Below are 27,347 nucleotides of genomic sequence, written 5' to 3' on the forward strand. Positions count from 1 at the left end.
GATAGAGATGCCTCTCTATCGATATTAAATATCGATAGAGAGGCATCTCTCTATCGATATTTGTAGTTCTGAAAAGGACTGTTTTGATGATCATGAAAAGCAGCACTCTTTTTATTTCTTACTATTCAAAATTGAGCAGTATGGGGGGAAACAATGAAACAAAAAAAGTGACTGCACAGCCACAAAGTTTTCAAAATAAAAAATTATGGGCAACTCCTCTTAAGTAATTGAGTTTCACGATTTTCATAATCACTAAGATGAGCTGAAGTCTTTTTGCAGTATCTCGATAGAGTTTCTTACCAGGAGGAGGTTGGGTGCCAGCTATATATTGCTTCTATTTTTCCCTCATTGAAATGTTGTTCATCCTTCAAAGTTTTTAAAAACTTCCATATCGTCGGATGAGAAGCACCAGTTAGTTCGCTGAACGCACGATGCCACCATTCGCATGAGTTGTTTGCTTTTTGAAAAAAGCTAAACAAATAAACTTTTGTTTAGCTTTTGTCAGCTAAACAAAAGTTTCCTGGGAAGACTTTGGTAAGAACATAGAAAATAAATATCAAGAAAGTGCAGAATATTCTGGAGGATGTTGAAAAAAGCTTAGAAATGGAGAAAAAGTATTGTAAAAGGAATCAGAGATGATAAAGGTGAAATGATTAGCGACTGATGCAGCCATTGTAAAACTTTTATACCTCCATATTCTAGATGTCTGGAATAATTGCTTTGACAGACTGCTAAATGAAACAGGCACTGATGGCAGAAAACTCCCAACAGAAATGCACTTAGGAATGCATATTCACGCTTGAAGTAGAAAAAGCCATCAAAAGCCTGAAATGTGGAGAGGCAGTTGGAGTAGAGGAAATTCAGTAGACGAGATATAAATTTTATAGTGGCTGCATTGCATAATTCAGAAGGATTAGAACACAGTTCTCATAGTACCAATCTTTGAAAAGGGAAGTAACACTGGATGGGGTGCTTAAGGGTCAAAGCTGTATAACTGAGAGGAGACCTCCACATAGCCTTTAAAGGAATGCAGAGAACTGACCAGGGCTTCTGACCTAATGTCCAATCCTCACCTTGTCGTGGTGCACCATGTTGGGTATCTACTTTGATACTGAACAAACGAGGATGGGCTGGCAATTTGGGATTTAGCCGACCAAATTGTATTCTTATTGGTTAAACCAAAATAAAAAATGATGGTACAACATTACAAAATTTCATGCCGGCTGGGGCGTCGCCCGGTTAAACAAGGCCCCCGTTGTTTTCGCCAGGGAACCAGGGCGAACAGAGAAAAGTCAGCTACTGGAACAAATATGAAAACAAACCCCAACTCAACATCACCAGATCGTTAAAGATCGGAACTATCAACGTAAGAAGCCTGAATGGTAAAGAAATGGAGCTAGCTGAGGAATTAGATAAGTACCAGATCGACATAATAGGGGTGACTGAAACAAAAAAGACTAAAACTGGCGAGATTTTTCTGAGCAATAAATATTCCTTGATTGTCATTGCCTGAATAAATGTTATATTCAGGCAATGACAATCAAGGAAAAGAAGGAGTAGCCATAGTATTCAACACAAAATACGAGGCTAATCTTCTTGAATGGCAGTCAGTCTCAAGTAGAGTAATGTGGGCAAATATGAGAATGGGGAACTGGACAATGAGACTTATTTGTGCCTATGGTCCCACAGAAGGTTCTACTAAGGTAGAAGTGGAGGAATTTTTTGAGGCTTTAGTAAAAGCAACTGACACAATGAAAAAGGAAAAGTTGATCCTTGTTGGGGATCTAAATAGCAGAGTAGGAAATGATTGTGAGACATACAAAAATATTTTAGGAAAATTTGGAGAAAAGAGCAAAGCTAATAATAATGGCAAATATCTGTTGGATTTCTGCTCAGGACACGGACTGGTTATTACTAACACCATGTTCCAACATAAAAATGTGCACAAATTCACATGGAGAGAAGAGGCTAGGAATAAGAAAAGTCTCATTGACTATGTTATTGTTGATAGTGATGTTTTCTCCCTGGTGCAGGACACCAGAGTGTACTGAGGATTTGAAATTGGAAGTGATCACTATTTAGTCTTGAGCAGAATAAAATTGAATTTCATATTGAAAAGAATAACATGTAAGAAAGTTTTAAAGTGAATAAAAGTTGAGCAGCTCTCAGATGTGAACTGTAGACTAAAATACAAAAAGATTATTGAAAAGAAAATGAAAGAGTTTGAGAACAGGAATCAAACCTTGGAGATTCAGTGGCAAACTCTGAAGAAAACATTGATTGATTCTGCCAGAGAGGCATGTTGTGAGGTTGTGTGCAAGGATAAAAAAATCCGAACTCCCTGGTGGACACAGGAAGTTAAAGAGGCAGTGAAGGAAAAGAAGAAAGCATATCAGAAGTTCCTGGCAAATAAGTCAGCTTTTACTCTTACAGAATACAGAGACAAATGTAAGAACGCTAAACAGTGTGTAAAACTAGCTAAACAAAAGTCATGGGAGGACTTTGGCAAGAATATAGAAAATAAATATCAAGAAGGTGGCAAAATATTCTGGAGGTTGTTGAAGCTTAGGAATGGAGGAAAGCATGCTGTAAAAGGAGTTAGAGATGATAAAGGTGACAATAAAACAGGAGAAAAAGATATCCTTGAAGTATGGTGTAATTACTTTGAAAAACTGCTAAATGAAACAAGCAGTGATGACAGCACAGTGATAAAAAAACACTGACCAGGCATGTAGTCAGGAATACATATCCATACTTGAAGTAGAAAAAACCATCAAATGCTTGAAATGTGGAAAGGCAGCAGGAGTAGATGATATTCGACCAGAAATGCTGAAGTATGGTGGTATAAAAGTCTTACAGTGGCTGCACTGCATAGTTCAGAAAGCCTGGACAAAGGGACGAATTCCCGATGATTGGAGTAGAGCTCTCATAGTAACTATATATAAAAAGGGAGATAAAACTGAATGTGAGAATTACAGAGGTATTTCCCTACTGAGTGTTCCTGGCAAGATCTATGCAAGTATACTTGAGAAACGGTTGAGAAGAATTGTGGAAGAAAAGCTTGGTGAAGAACAAGCTGGATTCAGGCCAAATAGACGCTGTCAGGATCAGATCTTCACTTTATGACAAATAGTCGAGAAAGCATGGGAATACAACAAAGATCTGTATTTAAGTTTTGTTGATTTGGAAAAGGCATATGACAACGTGCCAAGAGAGAAGCTATTCAGTACGCTGCAGTTATATAGTGTCAATGGGGCATTATATCAAGCAATACTTAGTCTTTATATGGGTTGTAAGTCAGCAGTTAGAATTGATGGAAGTGCAGGAAGATGGTTTAATGTTAAATCTGGTGTGAGACAAGGATGTACATTATCCCCTCTGTTATTCATTATCTATATGGATCACATTATGAAGGAATGTGGTATTTAACCAGATTTCAAAATTGGAGATGTTAATGCCAGCTCTTTGCTTTATGCGGATGATGTTATACTTCTAAATAAATCCGCTACAAGTCTGCAAGATTCTCTGATTAAATTGAATAGCTGTTGTAATAGATATGGTATGACGGTCAGCAATAAAAAGACAAAGACAATGAAAATAGGCCGAATCATTGAAAATGTCAACTGTGTTGTGAATGGAGAACCTGTGGAACAAGTAAAACAAATCAGCTACTTGGCACGATTTTTACTGAAGATGGTAAATTAAATATAGAAATAGACAACAGAATCAGCAAAGCTGGTATGGTGGGAAGTCAATTGAATAAATTCATATGGAATAGGAAAGAAATTAGTTGGAACACTAAATTAGCTGTATATAAGACAGTGTTCAAACCAGTTTTAACTTATGGATCTGAGAGCTGGGTCAGAAGTAAAACACTTGACCAACGACTAGAGACTGCAGATATGAGAGTCCTGAGAAAGATTAGAGGCGTGAACAGATGGCTTCAATGGCAATATCATATTAAAAACGAGGATATTAGGAAAGAACTTGACATTGTCAACATCCATGAATGCTTTAGCAGAGCTAATCTGAGGTGGTATGGTCACTTAAATAGAATGGAAGAGGAAAGATTAGCAAAACAAGTGTTCTCTGGCAGGTTGGCAGGAAAACGACCCAGAGGAAGACCAAGATATAGGTGGATTGATACGGTACACAGTGCCTTAAACGATAGAAATATAAGATCTGATAATGTTGGAGTCTTGACAAGTAACAGACTGAATTGGAGGAAAATTGTAGATAGGAAGTTAGTAATGATGTAATTTTTTCATGTAGTACTGTCATATCCTGTACACCCCTTGAGGGTACATGGCAGGAATTTGATGATGATGAGTAACACTGGTTATGAGAATTACAGCGGTATTTCCTTACAGAACGTTGATGGTAAAATTTATACTAGTATACGTTAGAAATAGCCAAGAAAAAGTGTGAAAGGGGGAGCTTAGTGAAGAAAAAGTGGTTTCAGACCAAATAGAGGTTGTTAGATTCAGATTTTCGCTCTAAGACAAACAGTTCAGAAATCATGGGAATAACAAGGATTTCTATTTAAGTTTTGTTCTCTTCAGTTATATGATATAAATGGGACATTATATCAAGCAATACATAGTCTGTATTTTTAATTGGCCATCTTCAAAAACTGTTGAAAGTTTCAACATTTCATCATCATCAAATTCCTGACATGTATCATCAAGGGGTGTGCAGGATATGATAGCACTACATGAAAAACTTATATCATCATCATCACTAACTTCCTATCTACAAATTTCCTTCAAATCAATCTTTTACCTGTCAAGACTCCAACAGATCTTATATTTCTGTCTTCTAAGGTACTTTTTACTATATCAATCCACCTATATCTTGGTATTTCTCTGAGTCTTTTTCCTGCCAACTTGCCAAAAAACACTTGTTTTGCTAATCTTCCCTCGCCCATTCTGTTTAAGTGACCATGCCACCTGAAATTAGCTTTGCTAACACATTCCTGGATGCTAACAATGTCAAGTTCTTTCCTAATATCCATATTTTTAATATGATATTGCCATTGATACCATCTGTTCATGATCCTAATCTTTCTGAGAACCCTCATATCTGCAGTCTCTAGTCTTTAGTCAAGTGTTTTATTTCAAATCCAGCTCTCAGATTCATAAGTTAAAATTGGCTTGAACACTGTGTTGTATACAGCTAATTTAGTGTTTTGGCTAATTTCTCTCTTATTTCATATAAATTTATTCAGTTGACTTTCTACAATGCTAGCTTTGTTGATTCTGTTGTCTATTTCCATATTTAACCTTACCTCTTCTTCTTCTTCTACTACCTGTTAGGCCTACTTTGCCTGTTAATATAACTTAGAAGGGCCTATCTTAAGCCCTTCTAAGTTATATTTGCCCTGAGGATAAGGTGACTAGCCCTATGCCTCCCGGTATATTTTATGGCTCATATTCATAAGTTAAAATTGGCTTGAACACTGTGTTGTATACAGCTAATTTAGTGTTTTGGCTAATTTCTCTCTTATTTCATATAAATTTATTCAGTTGACTTCCGACAATGCTAGCTTTGTTGATTCTGTTGTCTATTTCCATATTTAACCTTACCTCTTCTTCTTCTTCTACTACCTGTTAGGCCTACTTTGCCTGTTACAGGGCTATCTTAAGCCCTTCTAAGTTATATTTGTCCTGAGGATAAGGTGACTAGCTCTATGCCTCTCGGTATATTTTATGGCTGTAGCTGCATGTGTTCATGGGACAGGTTTGCCTGCTTGCGTGAGGAAAAACCACAGATAAACTGATGGGAAAAAACCTGCTCTCCACATCCGAGACCAGCTAACTTGGCTATGTCTGAGAAAGATCCTTAAGCTCCTCACCTTGGCGACGGGAATGAAACCCAGGACACTCATTTCCCAAGCATATGGTTGCGAAGCTCATAGCCACTAGGCTAACTTACCATTTTCAATAAAAATAAAAATTGTGCCTAAGTAGCTGAAATGTTTTACTTGTTCTATAGGTTCTCACTGAAATATCACAATGCAGTTGATATTTTCAGTGCTTCTGCCTATTTTCATTGTCTTTGCCTTATTATTGCTGACCTTCATACCATATTTATTACAACAGTTATTAATTTAGTCAGGGAATCTTGAAGACTTGTACTGGATTTATTTAGTAGTAGTATAACATCAGAAAGAGCTGGGATTAACATTTATAATTTTGATATCAAGTTTAATACCACTTTTCATAATGTGATTCATATAGATAATGAATAACTGAGGAGATAATGTGCATCCTTGTCTGACACCAGATTTATCATTAAACCAGCTTCCTGTACTTCTTTCAGTTCTAACTGCTGACTTATAACTCAAATAAAGACTAAGTATCGCTTGATATAATGCCCCATTGACCATACAACTGTAGCATTTTGAATAGCTTTATGACACATTGCCTTTTCCAGATCTACAAAACTTAAATTCAGATCTTTGTTATATTCCCATGATTTCTCAACTATTTGTCATGAAGTGAAAATCTGACCTTGACAGCCTCTATTTGTCCTGAATCCAACTTGTTCTTCACGAAGCTTCCCTTCCACAATCCATCTCAACTGTTTCTCAAGTATACTTGCATTAATCTTACCATGAACACTCAGTAGGGAAATACCTCTGTAATTCTCACATTCAATTTTTTTTCCCTTTTTGTAAATAGGTACTGTGAGAGCTCTACACCAATCATCTGGAATTCGTCCCCCTGTCCAGGCTTTCTGAACTATGCAGTGCAGCCACTGTAAGATTTTGATACCTCCATACTTGAGCATTTCTGTTTGAATATCATCTACTCCAGCTGCCTTTCCACATTTCAAGCTTTTGATGGCTTTTTCTACTTCAATTATGGATATGTATTCCTGATTGCATGTCAGTTGAGTGTTTTCTACCACACCACTGCTTGTTTCATTTAGTAATTTTTCAAAGTAATTACTACATTCATCAAGAATATCTTTTTCTCCAGTTTTCATGTCACCTTTATCATCTCTGATTCCTTTTACAGCACTATTTTCTTCATTTCTGAGTTTTTTCAACAATCTCCAGAATATCTTACCACCTTCTTGATATTTATTTTCTATGTTCTTATTATTACCAAAGTCTTCCCATGACTTTTGTTTAGCTAGCGTTACACAGTGTTTAGCTTTCTTACATTTGTCTCTGTATTCTCTAAGAGCACAAGCTAACTTGTTTGCCTGGAACGTTTGATATGCTTTCTTCTTTTCCTTCACTGTCTCTTTATCTTCCTGTGTTCACCGTGGAGTTCTGATTTTTCTGTCCTTACAGACGACCTCACCACATGCCTGTCTGGCTGTATCAATCAGTGTTTTCTTTAGGGCTTGCCACTGAATCTCCAATGTTTGGTTCGGTTCTCAAACTCTTTCATTTTTTTCTTGAATAATGTTTGTGTATTTTATCTACAGATCACATCTGAAAGCTGCTCAACTTTTATTTGCTTTAAAACTTTCTTACATGTTCTTCTTTTCAATATGATATTCAGTTTTATCTATTCAACATTTCATTAGTTTACAAATATTTAGGGTCAGTTGTTGTTTTCAGTAAACCTAATTACATTCATAATTAGGTTTATTGGAATGTTACAGCACAGAAAATTAATTTAACACAATTTTAATCATTCCTGTATTTTGTATGTGTCACAGAGACATCATTAATATTAAAATTCTTATAATACATGCAAAACAATAGGTGAATAAGACTAGAATCCCGAAGTCATTTGGAAGGCATCCTGTTTTCCATCTTCTATGGATGCTATTGGACAAGGATGCCTAAGTAATGTTTCTCAAGTTTTGAGAAGTTTAACACAACCATATTTATTTAGATTAGGTTAATTTGCATTTTACTGTAGGCATCATAGTTTTTTCCATCTGATTTGGTGCAAGGTATCCAAAGCATGGTTTGCTATTCCTGACTGACCATAGTCGTGGCAGTGGATGATGTCAGATCTCCCAGTCTGACCATTATACGATTATGGTCAATTCTTAACGCTGTTAAAAAAAAGTAACAATTCTGTTGGTTTGGTCACATTATGCAAATAGAACCAGACAGACTTTCTCACCTGGTATTTGAGGGTACTATGGAGGGAACAAGACCCAGGGGAAGACCAAGATTAACATGGCATAAAGCCCTTAGAACTGCATTGGACTTTCAAAGCTATTGGCATATGAAAAAACTGCTTTGGACAGAAACAGTGGAAGGCTCTTATCCATGAAGCACTCAACCCATTTTGAGAACAGAAGAGAAGAACAAGAGTATTATTTTGTTAATCTTTTTGGCATTGTAGCCATTAGACATGAAGGTCTGGCAAACTATTCACAAAAGGTGTATTCAGCTGAAATGGAAGCTTGGATGGACAGAGATTGGAAGCTCTGTTGACAATGGTTTTGATAACACCATATTGTTGAGAGGGAGAATGATGGGAGAGTTTGTGTATGTATGTATGTATGTATCTGTGTAGATAGGTTTCCTGTAAATTGAGAAAGAAAGAGTGCCATTGGGATGCCTTTTCTAGATACCCAAATCACATCTTCCAGTTGGTTTTACCATCAACATTCCTTTTCTATGTGCAAAAGGAAATGTTGGAAAGAACTCTGAGACTTATTCTCCAAACTGACCTTCATGCTCCTTTCCATGTGGTTCAGAAATGAATTCCTTCCTAGGTGTGCAGAAAGATAAATAAACCTCCACTTCCTCATTCTGTGTTTATGCAGTCTTTGTTGTTATGAGTATACAGGTTGTTCACCTCAGATTTGTCTAGGAAAAACACCAAGATTATCTTCTACTTCATGAATCCGATGAGTTTGGTTTGGCCAGTCATTGGAATTCATTGGAATAAAACCACAGTTTTACATAAAAGTTTTTTTTTTTTGAAAGACTACGTAAAGAATGTTGTGAAGCCCATATCCATGGAGATGGGCTTTACAATCTTAACAAGAATGGCTGCCTCTTTTCCAGTTTTGATAAGTCATCTAAGTAATATTCCTCATATTTAAAGTTTATTTTTTTGGATTCTAATAATTTTAGATAAAATTATCCACCTCCAGTTAATATCATATTTTGTCACATGCACATATTTAAATTTCAAGTATTATTCTAATTTGTTTATCTTGTTTGCATTCATAATGGCTACAAAATATAGCCAAATATTTATGTGTGTTACATTATTACTATAACTCTTTACTATTGTTTCTTAAATGCTCACATTTAATTATCTCACTAGTTTATCAGATTCTCTCTCTCATTATGCAAAAATGAAGTTGAAATTATATTAAAATTGTTTAATGTAAAATCACAGGCATGTTTATTTAGTAACTAAGATAAATTAAGTGTATTAAATGCCAGGGATTCTATTTTGTCTTATGCAATTTAATAATTTTGGCATCTGAATAATAAGTTGTACATTCAGTAAATAAATCTGTTAATTTTTTTGAAAGACATAAATGAATATTTTTCAAATGTGATGTTCATTCCTCTGTAAATGTATTTATTATCTTTTTTCCTCCCATCTAATTAGGTAATATAGGTTATGGAGAATGGATGTTAGAAGTTAGTCAAATAGGAATTGAAGATCTAGGCCAATATCAAGTATTTGCATGTAATGAATTTGGAAAGGCTACTTCTTCTGTTATTTTAACACTAGGTATAATTTTTTTCACTCATTTTTTTAAATTAATGTTTCGTAATGAGTATAGTGATGTACAGCAGGCACACTGGCCGAGGCCACCCTTGGTCTGGGCATTCCCTGTATGGAAGTTGTTATGCAAGTCTCTTGCCTCACCTCTTGCTTTGAGTTTCCTGCATCAATCCATACTATGAAAAATAGCCATACAAATATTAGCATCACTTCAGATGTAAAAAAAAAAAAAAAAAAAAATGCCCATAAAACTAAAAAAAAATTTTAAAATATATAAACAAAAATCATAAAAATAATAAATAAAAAAACCCTCGAAAATAATAAAATTTCTTCTAATGAAAAACATTTGCATATTTGCATATCAACAATATCAGTATTATCTGCACATATTGATATACATCCCCACCGCTTACAGACATCAAAACTTAAACATCCGTTTCTAACTGAACCCCAATTGGCATCCTCCATGGCTACAGCCCACCTCAACTATCCCATCTACATTCTGCATAATGCATTTTTTACAAAAAAAAAAAAAAAAGTAAGTAGAGAAATCTTGAACTATCTTGGCTCGGTTTTTCCTTACATCCTTTAAAGTTTTAATTTTTTGTTGGAAGTTTTTTCACTTGGTTATACTATGAATTAAAGACACCAAGAAATTATATACTTGGTTTAATCCTTTATTCAAGTGTAAGCAAGTTTGTGCCTGAAGTATTTTCAGGACTGGGGCAAGTCGTATAAGGAAGCTAAGACTTCACTAAGGCAAGTGATACGAAGTCTTAGTTTCCTTATACGAGTTACCCCAGTCCTGAAAATACTTCGGGCACAAACTTTGTTTGCTTACACTTGAATAAAGGATTAAACCAAGTACACGAATACCTCGATTATCGCGGTTATTGTTGCCACGAAAAATACCGCAATAATCGAATCCGTGATAATCGGGATAAATAATGTGTGTAAAATGGGTGATCATTGCCAAGGATTTTTCAAATCTATTAATTAAATTTTATATATGAAGTAAAAAAGAAATCTGTTAAACGTGTTAAATAAAAAATGAAGGTTCATTTAGAAAAATAAGATTATTCTTTAATCTTTATTTATATATAAGGAGTACACACAGTGATGGAATTTTTTCTTTCTTTTTTCTTCGTATAAAACTTGGTAGCAACAGATGGAATATTCAATTTCCTGACGAACTTTCATTGATCGCTTTAGATTAGGATCGCCATTCAAGATTTTTTTTTCTTTAAAATTTTCAGCAATTCTAAACATTTCATCCATTTCTTTGAGGGTAAATTCCTTCGGTGCCACGTCAATTTGTCCGTCATCATCGATTTGGGCATCGTAAGCACGTTCTCTTTCTCTCTCGAGGTTAATTAGGTCTTCATCATTCAGCTCCTTATCATGTGACTGAAGCAGGTCCTGAACATCACCTTTTTTCAATTTCTTTTAGTCCTAGATCGAAGCCAAGCTTAGTTATGTCATTGATAACATGGATTTCTTCATTTTCAAATCCTTTAAAATCGTTTTCACAATGAGGAATAATCTTTTGCCACGCCACTCTCAGGTTGCTAGACGTTACTTCACTCCATGCTTCCTTGACATTCTCAATGCAATTTTTGATATTGAATGCCTTCCAGAATTCTGTCAAAGTCATAGCTTCATCTCCTATAGTCTTTTCTATTGTGAAGAAGTTCTTTGTAGGTAATATGCCTTAAAGGATGCGATTACACCGTGATCCATTGGCTGGATGATGGAAGTGGTATTAGGTGGTAAATAAATAACTTTTACATTTTTGCACAATTCATTCAGTGCTGTTGGATGACTAGGTGCATTATCTAATATCAACAAGATTTTAAAATCAAAATTTAATGACTTGCAGTACCTTTCAGCTTCAGGACAAAAGCAATTTTTAAACCAATCCTCAAAAATAGCTCTTACCATCCAAGCTTTTGTATTGAATCTTCAATGAACAGGGAGAAAATTTTTATCTAGACTTCTAAGTGGGCAAGGATTTTGTGAACAATAAATAAAGAGAGGTTTCATCTTGTAATCTCTAGAAGCATTGCCATATAGTAAAAGTGTTACACGCTCCTTCGAAACCTTGTAGCCAGGCTGTGATTTTTCATTTTTTGCTAATAATGTTTTAGTGGGCATTTTTTTCCATAATAAGCCTGTTTCATCAGCAATAAATATCTGATCATCTGTATAATTTCCTTCTTCAATGATCTGTTGTAATTCACCAGGAAAACTAGCTGCTGCTTTTTCATCTGCAATTGCAATTCCCCCTTGTACACGAACACTGTGAATGCTCGATCGCTTTTTGAACCGATCAAACCACCCTGAACTTGCAGAAAAAGTTTCTTCCACTACTGACGCTGAATCATTTTCGCTTTCTAATTGTTTTCTTTTTAAAGTTTCAAACAAATTCAATGCTTTTGTTTTTATAGTCATTTGACTAAGAGGAATTTTCTTTTGGTTACAATCTTCTATCCACACTGACAATAGCGTTTCCATTTCAATCATAAGATGGCTTCTATTACTCGTAGTTTGGGACCCAGACGAGGTCGATGTACTTTGTCCTAGTTGCTTATAGTTTGCAGCATGGTCTAAAATATGGTGAACAGTTGATTCATTTAGACTGTACTCTCCTGCAATTTTGGTTTCGTTATGCCTGCTTCATACTTATTTATCATATTCAACTTATCCTCTAAGCTGATCACTCTATGTTTCTTCTTGATAGCTGTAGACTTAATATCATCCTTGTTTCTTTTAGCATTCATTGTAGGGGTAAATAAGAAGAGAAATAAATATCCACATGTACTTCAAGCAAAGGAGGACAGTTACTGATGAGTGGTGAGCAGGCACCGTCTACATCGTCTAATTCGAATTTGGAGCACAATAATTGGAATTTTGATATCAAATTATAAACCGCAATAAATCGAGAATCGCGATAATCTAGGTATTCCTGTATATAATTTCTTGGTATCTTTAATTAATTTTAATTTTTTGCCTTTAACTCCCCCCCCCCCTAATTCCAGCAACCATGGTGCCCTTTTTGAAGAGCAGTTGCTAAAAACTGATTTCATTCATACATTCTTTCTAATTACTCAAATTCAAAGATTGTTTTCTTGGAAGGCTCAAATGTCCATAACACAAACTGTCCCCCTTTCCTAACTTCACAGATCAAGTTGGAATGGAGCTGAATTATTTACCATTAATCATGATCTATCACAAATAGTTAACCTACCATCCAGAATACCAGACAGTTCTCATCATTCTTCCAACACTCTCTGTGGACCTCTTATTAACCAGATCTTTTAAATACACTGTGGATGTTTTCTCTCCTCTTGGCAGCTGACCACAATCTTATCCAAGTCTCCTTTCCTACAGATCATTCTCCTGGGGACCAATCTCAGCCTCTTACCCTATGACACTACAGTGGCACCAGCTTGGATGACTTTTGGTATTTTTATACATCTTTCGCAGAGTTAGATTATTGTTTTTGCTTTCCTGATCGAAACATCTGCACTGAACAAATAACTGAAATAATCCTCTCTGGAATGGGGCCTTCATTCCCCACCCCACTGCAAACCTCTTACTCTTATCCAAGCTTTGGTTCTTTAACAAAATTTGCCTGTGTAGTCGATGATGAAAATGCAACATATGTTCATTGTCTTAAATCCAAAACTCTGCTTACAACATAGCCTGAAATATGTGTAAAAAAGTTATCAACAATTTTAAAGCAGACTTTATTATAAGAATCAAGTACAGTAAGTTTGCCTCCTACTCAACTGGCAGTTGAGCCTTCTAGTCTCTCACTGAAGCTGTTGAACATAACTTCTGCCCTTCCTTGTTTCCATCTCTCTCTCTTTCTCATCCTAATGGTATCATGGTAACCTCACCTGAGGATGAAACAGAACTCTTGGCATCAATCTTTTTTGTTTGTTTGTTTAGATGACCAAGGCAAATCACCTCCTGCACTATCACAAACTTCCCTCCTGTGATCTTTTGCCAGAAGGACGTAAAAAAAAAAAAAAATGACAGATTTTCTTTTCATACATGAAATTCCACTGCCTATAAAGATCAATATCTTGAAACTAAAGATATCCAACAGCTGCTTTGGCCAGCATGATCACCAGGCTAAAATCCGATTGAACATGTTTGGGATGCCCTTAGGCTTTGCATTGCATGCCAACTGTCACTTCTTTAGTCACTTGGTGAGCTAAAGTCTGCTGTGGTAGAAGAATGGGATTTGTTGCCAAAGAATCTTATACACTTCCTTATCTCAAACATGGTCCACCTCGGTCATGCTTGTTTAGCCACTAGAAAGGATCATACACCATATTGATGTTAGGGGACCATATTTTCGAGCATATTATTATTATTAAGAAAAATGTCCAGGAGGTCATCAAGGAAGGCGACTCATCATCAAGGAAGGTTACCTTAAAACATTTTACCTTAAATGTTTTAAGGTAACCACTGATGTACCACAAAATATACAAAGGTGATAATTACATAAACATTAACGAGCAGACATGCATGCTTTAGGAACCTGTTGGGATTACTGAAGCCCAGTTTTGAGTCAGATGTACTCATGAGAATTGAGTGTAAAGAATACATATACAGTATTTTTAGGAAGGACAGAAGAGATAGGGAGGGTGTACCTCTAAAGATACTGGATGATTCAAGCCCAGTTTAGGATAGAAGCTCATGAAAGCAATGATAATAATCCAGGCATCAGTAGTTTAAGGATATCTAGTATGAAGCAGAAGCTAACAGGTTGAAATATGTGTTGGGATGTTATACGGACATGGTCAGTCAGTTGCTGGGGATGAGTAAATGTATTGCCAAATTGTCAGATAAACAAGTAATCATGACGTGTTCACTTAAATTACTAAACCCTGTGCAGCAGAAAAAACACATGACAAGAAGAAAGAGGTATGTAGCAAACTGTTAAAAAGCATCTTTTTCAAGCAGCATGTGAGAGAAGGAACTCTAGGATAAAAGAGTGTTTGATTTGATCACAGTCAAAAGGGTCTCACAGTTGAGGATGCGAATGTTTTGCCAGTAACCAGTTGGTGATAGTAATTATGTGGCACTCACCTGGGAAGTAGCTAAATATATTGATGTTACAATTAGGAAAGGTTACAATGCAGAACTAGAAAGCTTGAAATTAAGATAAATTCAAAAGAAAACTATGTGTGACTCAACAGCATCAGTTACTGATTAGGATGGATATGAGAAATGCATGGAAATCTTTCAAAAGCTCCTTGCAGGATGCAGTATCTGAATGTGCCTCTAGAGTCAGAGTTTAGAAGAACAAATAGAATGGAAGTGAAATAGATGCACCACCTTATTAAGCAAGAGATCCACGAGATGATGTAGAAAGAATATCGTCAGAATAAGAAGAATTATGAAATACATAAAGCATAAGCCAGAAAAGTTACAAGTATTGTAGAGAAAACAAAATCAGATTATGAAAAAAATTAACTCTGCATGTTTACTGAATGCAGCATGGTATCTTATGTCAGAAGCAGATTCACCTGTTCAAATATAAGATTGGTTTATAAAATATTAGCATGGAAAAAAAAAAAAAAAAAAAGGCTGACTGACAGATATCAAAATGGTATGTGGTGGATGTGAGTCTGCAAAATTAAAGATAACCAGTAGTGTACCACAGGGAACAGTCCTTGGTCCATTGTTTGATACTGGGAAGGATCTGGAAGGTGATATACTGTTGTTTGCTGATGGCAGAACAATCAGAAATGCAGCTGATGTGCAGTAGTTACAGAATGATTTTAATGCTGGGATGGTGAGCGTGCGATAATGGCTGTTAGTAAGCATACAGTTATGCACTTTGGTGTAATAAGAAACTGATCAGGCTAGGGATCTTGGAGTTTTAGTAGATAGGAAATGGAAGATCAGGGACCATATAGAAAAGATTGCAAACACAATGCAGAGGATAATTACAATACATTAACAAACCTTAACATGTAAGGATAAGGAAGTTATTTTGCCTCTTAACAAAGCACCATGATACAACTTCACTTGACTACTATGCACAGGTCTGGTTTCCATGGTGATACTGATACAGTGGACAGAGTGCACAGGATAGTATTAAAAATGACATCAATATTGTGGAATACAGATTATGTAGATAGATTGAGAATTTGTAGACTGCAGACACTAGAAAACAGGAGAAAGAGGGGTGATATGATGGAGACTTATAAACTTCTAAAAGAGTTATACAGGATTTCAGTATATGGAATTTTTCATTTTATGGAGAGGTGAGACGGGACAAGAGGGATATCCATGGAATTGAGAATGAATGCAGTCAAGAAGGGGATGCGAGTTAGATTAGATTTTTCTAACCTAACTCTCATCTAATTATAAGAAGGAGTGAGATCTAGATTTTTCTCTCGTAGAGTGATGCATGATTGGAATAGATTGCTGCTGAATGTTGTGTGTGTGCAAGCAGTATGAATGAATTCAAGAACAAGTATGATAGCTGGTGCATGTAGTATATGGCTTTCCTCGATAAATCTGACTCCCTGGAGATCTCTCTTAATAATAATAATAATGTCCTTGCACTTACAGTCTTCACTCTTCCTTCCCAGTAGTTGTACTCTGTTGCCTAGTACAAGAATAGTACTATAACAATTGAAAATGGTTATGGTACTATTCCTCAAGTAACAATTTTAAGCATAATTATGTGTAGATTTCAGTCTTGACAGTTTATTAGTGATTTTATTTCTTGATTATATATACAGAAAGCAGTAAAAAGAAAAATGATTCTTCTGGCAAGCAGATTGTTTCATGTGAAGAACGTACAAGAAATAAAAATGAAGAAGAAAAGCAAGAATTTGAGGTAACTTGTGAAATCAAGAATGAATTAATAAAGTCCTGTTACCTGCATCAAGATTATGATGCTTTCTCTAAATTAGTTACCAATATTTGCATATTTAGTTGTACTAGTTTCCAAATGCCATTCAATTAATATGATAACTATACATGTTCTTTGCAGTGGCTAATATTTTGATATGATTGTGCTTATCCCTCAAGTACTAGATGATGTAATATATAATATTACATCATTTAATATTTGGTTTAATATGATGTTTCTTTACTACTTAAGATCAATAACTTTCTTCCAAATTGGTTTGTTATTTATTAAGTGTCAGATAAAATATCTTGGTCTTTTACCTGTTGTTTTTGCTTCTTCAAGCAGTTCCAATCTTTCCTCTCCCATTCTCTTGGTAATCAAACCATCTTAAATTTTCTTGACTTATTCCTTCTTGTATTATTAATAACATCAGGTTCTTTACCAATATCTTCATTTTTAATATTGTTCTCCAAATGTTATCTAATTGTCCTCAGTACTTACATATGTGGATATGGGCATGTAGAAAACAAGTGAAGATCTTGTTGCTTCACAAGAAGAGAATGATGAAGTTTTGCAGATGATGGATAAAAATGTATATGATAAAGAACATACTTCTTCTTCAGCTATCTGAACCTCTAAGGTTCTTTGCTGCATGTACCAACTTCTTCCATTCCTTTCTGTCTTGACCTCTTGCATTTCAGTCCTTGATTCCCATCTCAGCTAGTATCAGGCTGTATCTTGAATGCTTGTTTGGCCATTTTCTCTTCACCCATTCTTTCAGCATGTCCAAACCAAGTGGATAAAAAGCCAAACGGCTATTTTTATCCACTTAATTTAATGTCCAAACCATCTCAATCTTCATGCTCTAATCTCATAAACTAGAAGTGGGATCTATAGAGTTCATAGTTTTTAATAATGATTTATCCGTTCACATTTTATTATCTCTTACAGGTTCATAAACTTTTCTAGATTTTGTTTTCAAAGATCTCTAATGCTTTTACATCTTGGTCTCTTATGCTCCAGGTTTCTGTTCCATATAAAACAATAGGTCTAATGATTATCTTGTATATTCCTGATTTAATTCTGCTTGATAGAATTTTGGATAATAATCAAGGGTGATGCAAAGACTGATGTATCCAACTATCGACCAATCAGTATCTCAGGAGTGGTGGTGGTGAAGATTTTGGAAAGGTTGGTTAGAGCTTGCATTAAGAAATAGGTTGAAAGAGAATCTCTATGTTGCAATGAACAGCATAGGTTTGCTAATGCAAGGTTTTGTTTTTGCAACTTGCTCACATTTATAGAATGTGAGCAAGTTGCAAAAACATAACCTTCCATTAGACAAGGGGAGTGGATACACCATGATACTTTTGGATCTTGCTAAGGCTTTAAACAGAATATAGTGTGGAATACTGTTGCATAAATTGGAGAATATAGGATTGGATTATAAATTATTGGCATGGATAAGAGGATGGCTGACTTACAGATATCAAAAAAGTGGTATATGGGGGGGGGGGAATTCTACAAGATTCAAGGTAACTAGTGGTGTGCCTCAGGGATCAGTCCTTGGTCCATTGTTATTTAATCTGTACATTAATGACATTATGAAGGATTTGACATGTGACATACAGCTATTTGCTGATGATGGTGCAAAGATAGGTTGGGTAATCAGGAGTGCTGCCGACGTGTGGTACTTGCAGAATGATTTGAATAGGCTGGAATTGTGGGCATGTGAAAATGGCTGTCATTTCAATGTTAATAAATGTGAAGTCATGCATTTTGGTGTTATTAGATATACGATGCCGTATTGTAATAATCTCGCTTCGATTTCAATTTTGTCTTAAAACATAAAATGCCATGAAATGTTGATGGCTCCCATTTCTGACATTCTACTATATCTTATTTGTTGCTACTCTGTAGTCTAAAAAAATATTTGTTTTTCGACTGTGCCAGTTTGACTACGTATCGAGTGTAATTTTGTATTTCTAAGATTCTAAGCTGAAGACAAAGCAGATACTATTCTTATTTCCCCGCTAACTTGCTAAGTAATCTTCTTTACTTTAAATCAGTTGTGGCTTAAACTTAATCCAAGATAGATACTCAACTTCATTACTCAGTCATTTGCATATTTGAGGATAGTGCATTAACAAAGTCAGTCAAATGTGTTGTTTATAAACCATTTAATCATCATCCTCAAATTCCTGATATATATCCTCACTTTATCACTAATATCAGAGTATATATCACTAATATTCACAAAAGGATCTGATAATACTACATGAAAAATTTACATCATTACTAACTTCCTATCAATAATTTTTCTCCAAATCAGACTGTTACCTGTCAAGACTCCAACGTTATCAGATATTATATCTTGGTCTTCTTCTGGGTCTTTCTTCCTGCCAACCTGGCAGAGAACACTTGTTTGGCTAATCTTTCTTCTCCCATTCTGTTTAAGTGACCATACCACCTGAGATTAGCTCTGCTAACACATTCATGTATGCTGACAATGTTGTGTTCTTTGCTAATATCCTCTATTTTAATATGATATTGCCAATGATGCCATCTGTTCATGCCCCTAATCTTTCTCGGGACGCATTTGCTAAACTGTATGAATATTTCCAAGTGTGAACTCTATAACAACCCAGAAAAGGTGCTGTATAAAATACATGAACTTGACCTCTATGATCTGGTGTAATAATACCATGGGGAAAAAAAAAAAAAAAAAAAAAAAAAAAAAACTAATGGCACAGACTGTAAAATGGATAATGCAAGAAACGGTAGCCAAATATAAGATTTCAAAATCCAGAAAGAAACTCAAACAACCAATATAAAAGGAGAATTAGTAAAGTGTGCTTAAAACATAGAAATTTATAATATAAATAGCTAAAAAACAAGTGTTTTACTTCTGACCCAGCTCTCAGATCCATAAGTTAAAATTGGCTTGAACACTCTCTTGTATACAGCTAATTTAGTGTTTTGGGTAATTTCTCTCTTATTCCATATAAATTTATTCAGTTGACTGCCTACCATACCAACTTTGTTGATTCTGTTGTTTATTTCCATATTTAATTTACCATCTTCACTAAAAATCGTACCTAAGTAGCTCAAATGTTTTACTTGTTTTATAGGTTCTCATTCACAATGCAGTTGATATTTTCAATGTTTCTGCCTATTTTCATTGTCTTTGTCTTTTTAATGCTGACATTCATACCATACCTACTTCTTCTTCTTCTTCTACAGCTTCTCCCACCGAAGTGGGGTCACTGTTTGTTATGAGTCTCCTCCACACCTTCCTGTCTTGGGCTGTCACCACATCCAAGTTCTTCATCTTCAAGTCCTCTTCTACCAGCTCCCTCCATCTCTTCTTTGGCCGCCCACGCTTCCGCCTTCCTTGCACATCCATCTGCATGATCCTTCTTCCCACATATTCGTCCTCCCTCCTCATCGCATGACCACACCATCTCAACCTTGCCTCCTGTATTTTCACTCCTAAGTTCGTAACTTTCACTGTTCCCCTGACATAGTCATTTCTCTGACGATCCTTTCTGGTCACACCGCACATCCACCAGCATTCTCATCTCTGCTACTTCCATCCTGCTGATGTTATTTTTCCTCAGGGCCACAGTTTCTATAGCATATGTCATAGCTGGCCTCACTACTGTCCTATAAATTTTGCCTTTCAGATTAATCGGCACCCTCTTATCACATAACACTCCAGCCATCTCCCTCCAGTTCCTCCAACCCGCTTGTATCCTGCATCGCACTTCCTTCTCAGCTCCTCCATCTTCTTCCACTGTTGAACCTAAGTATCTAAAGTCTCTCACCTTCCTGATGACATTTCCTTCCAGCTCCAGATCTGTCTCCTGGCCACCGCCCACTGCGCAACACATATACTCTGTCTTACTTCTGCTCAGTCTCATACCTCTCTCTTCAAGTACTTTTCTCCATCTTTCCAGTTTAGTTTCCACTTCTTCTCTTGAATCTACACACAGCAAGATGTCATCTGCATACAACATTGTCCAAGGTGCATCTTCTCTCACCTCCTCTGTTACCACCTCCATCACAATATTAAACAGAAACAGACTTAATGCTGACCCTTGATGCAAGCCAACTGTTACTTGAAAACTTTTTGTCTGTCCCAAACAGGTCCGAACACTTGTCTTCACATTTCTGTACATTTCCTGCACCAACCTGACATATTTCTCCAGCACCTTCTTCTCCCTCAGACTTCTTGCCTTGGCACTCTATCGTATGCTTTCTCCAGATCAATAAATACCGGATGTAGCTCCCTTTGTTTCTCTAGATATTTTTCCATCATCTGTCGTATCCCAAAGATAGCATCAGTTGTTGATCTACCAGGCATGAAGCCAAATTGTTCCTTTGCAATCTTCACCTCCTCCCTCAATCTACCATCAAGAACCCTTTCTAGGATCTTCATTGTGTGGGACATCAACTTTATTCCTCTGTAATATTTACAGTCTTGTGCATCCCCTTTACCCTTGTAGATGGGAACAAGAGTACTCTCCCTCCATTCCTCAGGTATATTTTCCTGTTGGCAAACTTTCATGAACAGGTCCCACAGCAGGTCAATTCCCTCTTCCCCCAGTGCCTTCCATGCCTCCACTGGAATTCTGTTGGGGCCCACCGCTTTTAAATTCCTCATCCTCTTCATGGCCTCCGTCACTTCCATTCTACTGATGTTCTGCACCATCCCCTCAGAAGGCTGCCCATCTCCTCTGTGAGTCCTTGCATTTTCCTCATTCAAAAGTCCCTCAAAGTATATTTTCCATCTGTTTCTTATGTCCACATCCCTCCATAATACTCTTCCTTCAGCATCTTTGATCTGCCTCACATGTAAGATGTCCTTGGCTGCTTTATTTCTACATTTCGCTAGTTGGTAAATTTTCCTCTGTCCTTCCTTTGTTTCTAATTGATCATACAGATCTTGATATGCCATGGCCTTTGCCTGTGCCACAACTCTCTTGGCTTCTTGCTTTCTCTCTTTGTACACCTCTCTGTCCTCTTCCACTCTTGACTCATCCCACTTCTGCTTTGCCTCCCTCTTAGCTGTCACTGCCACTTGTACATCATTATTCCACCACCAACCCTCCTTCTGCTCTCTAATCTTTCCAGATGTCTCCCCAAGCACCTCGATTGCACAGCTCAGGATTACTTTTGAATTATGTTTCCACCAATCTTGTACACTTTCCAGTCCATCTGAAATCCTCTCTGACACTCTCTCCCTAAAACGATTCCTCACACTCTCCTCTTTTAAGCGAAACCACTTAATTGTCTTCATCCCATGGCAACCAGAAGTTCTTATCTTCGATCTTATTTTAAAGTCTGTGCACAGCAGTCGGTGTTGTTGTGCTACTTGATCTGTTGGAATTACTTTACAATTTGTCACAACCTTAAGATGTTTTCTTCTAGTCAAAATGTAGTCAATTTGTGAGCTGTTGTTACCACTTCTAAATGTTATCAAATGTTCTTCCCTCTTGAAGAAAAACGAGTTCACAATTGCCAGATCAAACGCTACTGCAAAGTCCACAACCCTCTCTCCTTCCTGGTTCATCATTCCCACTCCGTGGCCACTATGCACCCTTTCACAGTCTCTATTCTGTCTTCCTATGTGCCAGTTCAAGTCTCCTCCGACAATCACCATCTCATTTTCTTCCAATTCCCTCATTTCTTTATCTAACATGTTCCAGAACTTATCTTTTTCCTCTGCTGTACAACCAACTTGCGGGGCATATACACATAATACGACCACCTGCTCTTCTCCAACACCCAATTTCGTTCGCATGATCCTGTCGTTCCTTCTACCCACGTCCAGTACTTCACCCTTCATTCTGCCACACACCACAATTCCTGTGGTGTGTGGCAGAATGAAGGGTGAAGTGGCTGTGGCTGTGGCTTACATCTGTGGCTGTGCGTCGCTTAAGGGGTACGCCCTAGCCCTTATATCATTTTCTCTTCAACTCATAATCATAGTTTGAGTTGGCACTGAAGTTTTCCGACCGGATGCCCTTCCTGACATCAACCCTCGCATTTATCCGGGCTTTGGACCGGCACCTATTGAGGCTAGCTTGCCTCCTTCCGTGGCTGCATAAGACGAAATGACTTAGCAAGATAGGAAAGTCTCACCCCTAGCCCTCGAATACTCTAATAGCATCAGGGGGAAGGAGCAAGGAGAGGAGAAAGAAGAGGAGGGACCAGTCTACAGAATAATATAACAGATATATATTACATGAAGTATGGCTTGGTCCAGCATCAGGTACCTCGGGTTTGCCATGCCTGTACTCACTAAAATGAGCCCTTGAAGAAACCATACCTACTACAACAGTTATTCAATTTAGTCAGAGAATCTTGCAGACTTGTAGCAGATTTATTTAGAAGTATAACATTATCTGCAAGAATCAAAGAGCTGACATTAACATCTCCAATATTGATATCAGGTTTAATACCACCTTCCTTCATAATGGATCCATGCAGATAATGAATAACAGAGGGGATAATGTACATCCTTGTGTGACACCAGATTTAGCATTAACAACCTTGCTATACTTCAATTCTAACTGCTGACTTACAGCTCAAATAAAGACAATGTATTGCTTGATATAATGCCACATTGACACCATATAACTGTTTTGAATAGCTTCTCAAATGGCAACTTGACATATTCCTTTTTCAGACCTACAAAACTTAAATACAGATCTTAGTTATATTCCCATGATTTCTCAACTATCTGTCGTAAAGTGAAAATCTGATCCTGACAACCTCTATTTTGCCTGAATCCAGCTTGTCCTTCACTAAGCTTTTCTTCCACAATTCTTCTCAACCTTTTCTCAAGTATGCTTGCATATATCTTACCAGGAGCACTCAGTAGAGAAATATCTCTGTAATTCTCACATTCAGTGTTATTTCCCTTTTTATAAATTGGTACTTAGGAGGTCTACTCCAGTCATCTGGAATTCTTCCCTCTGTCTAGACCTTCTGAACTATGCAGGGCAGCCACTGCAAGATTTTATACCTCCATGCTTGAACATTTCTGGTCGAATATCATCTACCTCTGCTGCCTTTCCACATTTGAGACTTTTGATGGCTTTTTCTACTTCAAGTATGGATGTGTATTCCTGACTGCATGCCTGGTCATTGTTTTTTTACCACTGTACTGTCATCACTGATTGTTTCATTTATCAATTTTTCAAAGTAATTATTCCTTACTTGAAGGATATCTTTTTCTCATGTTTTCATGTCACCTTTATCATCTCTAATTCCTTTTACAGCACTCTTTCCTCCTGAGCTTCTTCTACAACTCCAGAATATCTTGCCACCTTCTTGATATTTATTTTCTATGTTCTTAAAAGTCCTCCCATGACTTTTGTGTAACTAGTTTTACACAGAGTTTAGCTTTCTTACATTTGTCTACGAGCACAAGCTGACTTATTTGCCAGGAACTTTTGATATGCTTTCTTCTTTTCCTTCACTATCTCTTTAACTTCCTATGTCCCCCATGGTGTTCTGATTTTTCTATCCTTACTGACAACCTCACCACATGTGTGTCTGGCTGAATCAATCAGTGTTTTCTTCAGGACATGCGACTGAATCTCCAAGGTTTGGATCCTGTTCTCAAACTCTCATTTTTTCTTCAATCATGCTTGTGTGTTTTAGTTTACAGTTCACATCTGAGAGCTGCTGAACTTTTATTCACTTTAAAACTTTCTTACATGTTCACTTTTATCCTGCTCAAAACTTGATGGTGATCACTTCCAATTTCAAATCCTCTGTACACTCTGGTGTCCTGCACCAGGGAGAAAACATCACTATCAACAATAATATGGTCAATGAGACTTTTCTTATTTCTTGCCTCTTCTCTCCATGTGAATTTGTGTACATTTTTATGTTGGAACATGGTGTTAGTAATAACCAGTCCATATCCTGAGCAGAAATCCAACAGGTATTTGCCATTATTATTAGCTTTGCTCTTTTCTCCAAATTTTCCCAAAATATTTTTTGGTGTCTAACAATCATTTCCTACTATGCCATTTAAATCCCCAACAAGGACTAACTTTTCCTTTTTCATTGTGTCAGTTGCTTTCTCTAAAAGCCTCAAAAAATTCCTCCACTGCTATCTTAGTAGAACCTTCTGTGGGATGATAGACACAAATAAGTCTCATTGTCCAGTTGCCCATTCTCATATTTGCCCATATCACTCTACTTGAAACTACCTGCCATTCAAGAAGACTGGCCTCGTATTTAGTATTGAATACTATGGCTACTCCTTTTCCATGATTGTCGTTGCCTGAATATAACATTTTGTATTTCTTACTCAGAAAAATCTCGCCAGTTTTTGCCTTTTTTTTGTTTCAGTCATCCCTATTATGTAAATCTGGTACTTATCCAATTCTTAGCTAGCTCTATTTCTTGAATCAATCTTGAACTCTGGTGGTAAGCCATTTAATTTATTTAAGAATTCTTATTATACAGCTCAATCTGCATTAGCATATTTACACAATTTAAACTGCTCTTAAAACCTAAATACAATTTAATACATCCTACTAGTCACTCTTATACAAATTGAATGGAAAGCACACCTTGAATGAACTTAACTCAACATTAACATATGCCACTTCATACAGTATTCTTCTTACTCTTATAATATTACACATATTTTTATCTTAATTATTGTGAATTAGACAATTATTACCTGTCTAGGTACTTACAGTGTGTTGCATTCTTTACAATACTCTCATTCAGCATAGTGCATTACACAAAGCTTTTGTCCTCTTCCTTTTTGCTGACTTGCTTTTGATATCGCACCAAACTTCTTTGTCTAAGTCGTTCAGTAATTCTGCATCCTCTCGAACTCTTAATTCAGTGATGTGGCGGCAATGCCTGTACAATGAGTGGCTCCTATGTCGGTGATTGACAGCAGACGTCTCATGGCAATGAACCTAATGAAGGAACTGGACTAGAAGAACCTCAGGCCTTAAGTCATTTCTTTCAATGACTGGACTTCATGCAACATCAGACCCAGGTAAGAGAAGGCAGAACTCGAAGACGAAATCCTTCCCAACAATAGTTTTTAACAGCCCAGACTTTGCATGTACACAAATGTGCGCATCTCTCGAAACTTTCATATATCGTCATGGATTGACATCTGGATAATGTGATGATGACTGTACACTTCCTGCATCTTTCAAAATTGCCATATATGGACATGTATATACATTGATACACAGTGACGTTATATTTCATTCATCACAACAGTTTAACAGTCTTGTGATAAAGTTATTATTATTATTATTATACAGGTATCTCCATGTAGTCAGAAGACTCATTGTGGGAGACCCAAACTATCAAAACAAGATATGTCACACCCCTTCTTTAATTCATTATCAGATGAAGTACTCACAACTGAATCAGGCAATGCATTCCATTCATTCACCATTCTCCAAGCAAAAAATCTAGTTCTCACACCCTTGATAACCACACTCTTCCTTAATTTTCAGGGATGACATTTTGTTCTTCCATCACTATCACACAGCTGAAATATTTCCCCTGCATCAATCTTATAAAAACTTTTTATTAATTTGAATGTTTCTATCATATCCCCTTTTCTCCGCCTATCAACCAACCTCTGTAGGGAGGTTGGTTGATAGGCGGAGAAGAGGGGATATGATATATCCCCTCTTCTCCCTCCATCAATGTAGGGAGCATTTTTTACACCCCTCACCAACTTAGTCACTCTTCTCTGAAACCTCTCCACAACTTCCTCATCTCCCAGAATCCAGGTGACCAGACTTGAGCACAGTAATCCAGATTTGGAAGTATCAGTGCCTTATAAAGAGGAATAATAACCTCTTTATCTCTGGATGTTAGTGTGTTCTTCAATAACCAAGCAATCCTATGTACTATCTTTGACACCTTAGCAATATGCCTTTTGAATTTCAATTCCCTATCCACCAACCCAATACACCCTAGCCGTATCAGTCTCCTGGAGTATTATTCCATCAATGTGGTGCAGCTGGTAATCTTCATCATCATCAAATTCCAGCAATGTACACTCAAGGGATGTACAGGATATGATAGTACTACATGAAAAATTTACATCATTACTAACTTCCTATCTACAATTTTCCTAAAAATCATTCTGTTACTTGTCAAGAATACAACATTACCAGATCTTATATTTCTATCGTCTAAGGCACTTTGTACCATATCAATCCATCTATATATTGGTCTTCGTCTGGGTCGTTTTTCCTGCCAACTTGGCAGAGAACAATTGTTTTGCTAATCTTTCCTCACCAATTCTGTTTAAGTGACCATACCACCTGACATAAGCTCTGCTAACGCATTCCTGGATGTTGACAATATCAAGTTCTTTCCTAATATTCTCATTTTTAATATGATATTGCCATTGATGCCATCTGTTCATGCCCCTAATCTTTCTCAGGACTCTCATATCTGTGGTCTCCAGTCTTTGTTCAAGTGTTTTACTTCTGACCCAGCTCTCAGATCCATAAGTTAAAACTGGTTTGAACACTGTCTTGTATTCAGCTAATTTAGTGTTCGATTAATTTCTCTCTTATTCCATATGAATTTATACAGTTGACTTCCTACCATACCAGCTTTGTTGATTCTGTTGGCTATTTCCATATTTAATTTACCATCTTCACTAAAAATCGTGCCTAAGTAGCTGAAACGTTTTACTTGTTCCACAGGTTTCCATTCATAACACAGTTGACATTTTCAATGATTCTGCCTATTTTTATTACTGACCTTCATACCAT

The 27,347-nt window shown here is 36.6% G+C and overlaps 1 protein-coding gene across 1 annotated transcript in view; it reads left to right on the forward strand.

Moving 5' to 3' along the window:
• LOC150109717 (uncharacterized) overlaps nucleotides 1-27,347 on the forward strand; it is a 490,804-nt gene that overhangs the window by 291,100 nt on the left and 172,357 nt on the right. The window contains exons 16-17 of the mRNA XM_090403072.1: nucleotides 9,549-9,674; nucleotides 16,439-16,536. Coding sequence (XP_090259198.1) covers nucleotides 9,549-9,674; nucleotides 16,439-16,536 — 224 coding nt within the window. The remainder of the gene's footprint in view (nucleotides 1-9,548; nucleotides 9,675-16,438; nucleotides 16,537-27,347) is intronic.

Source organism: Typopeltis vanoorti, chromosome 2, assembly GCF_054136105.1.
Source record: "Typopeltis vanoorti isolate ZY-2024b chromosome 2, IOZ_Tvanoo_1.0, whole genome shotgun sequence".
In the NCBI taxonomy this organism is placed as follows: domain Eukaryota; kingdom Metazoa; phylum Arthropoda; class Arachnida; order Uropygi; family Thelyphonidae; genus Typopeltis; species Typopeltis vanoorti.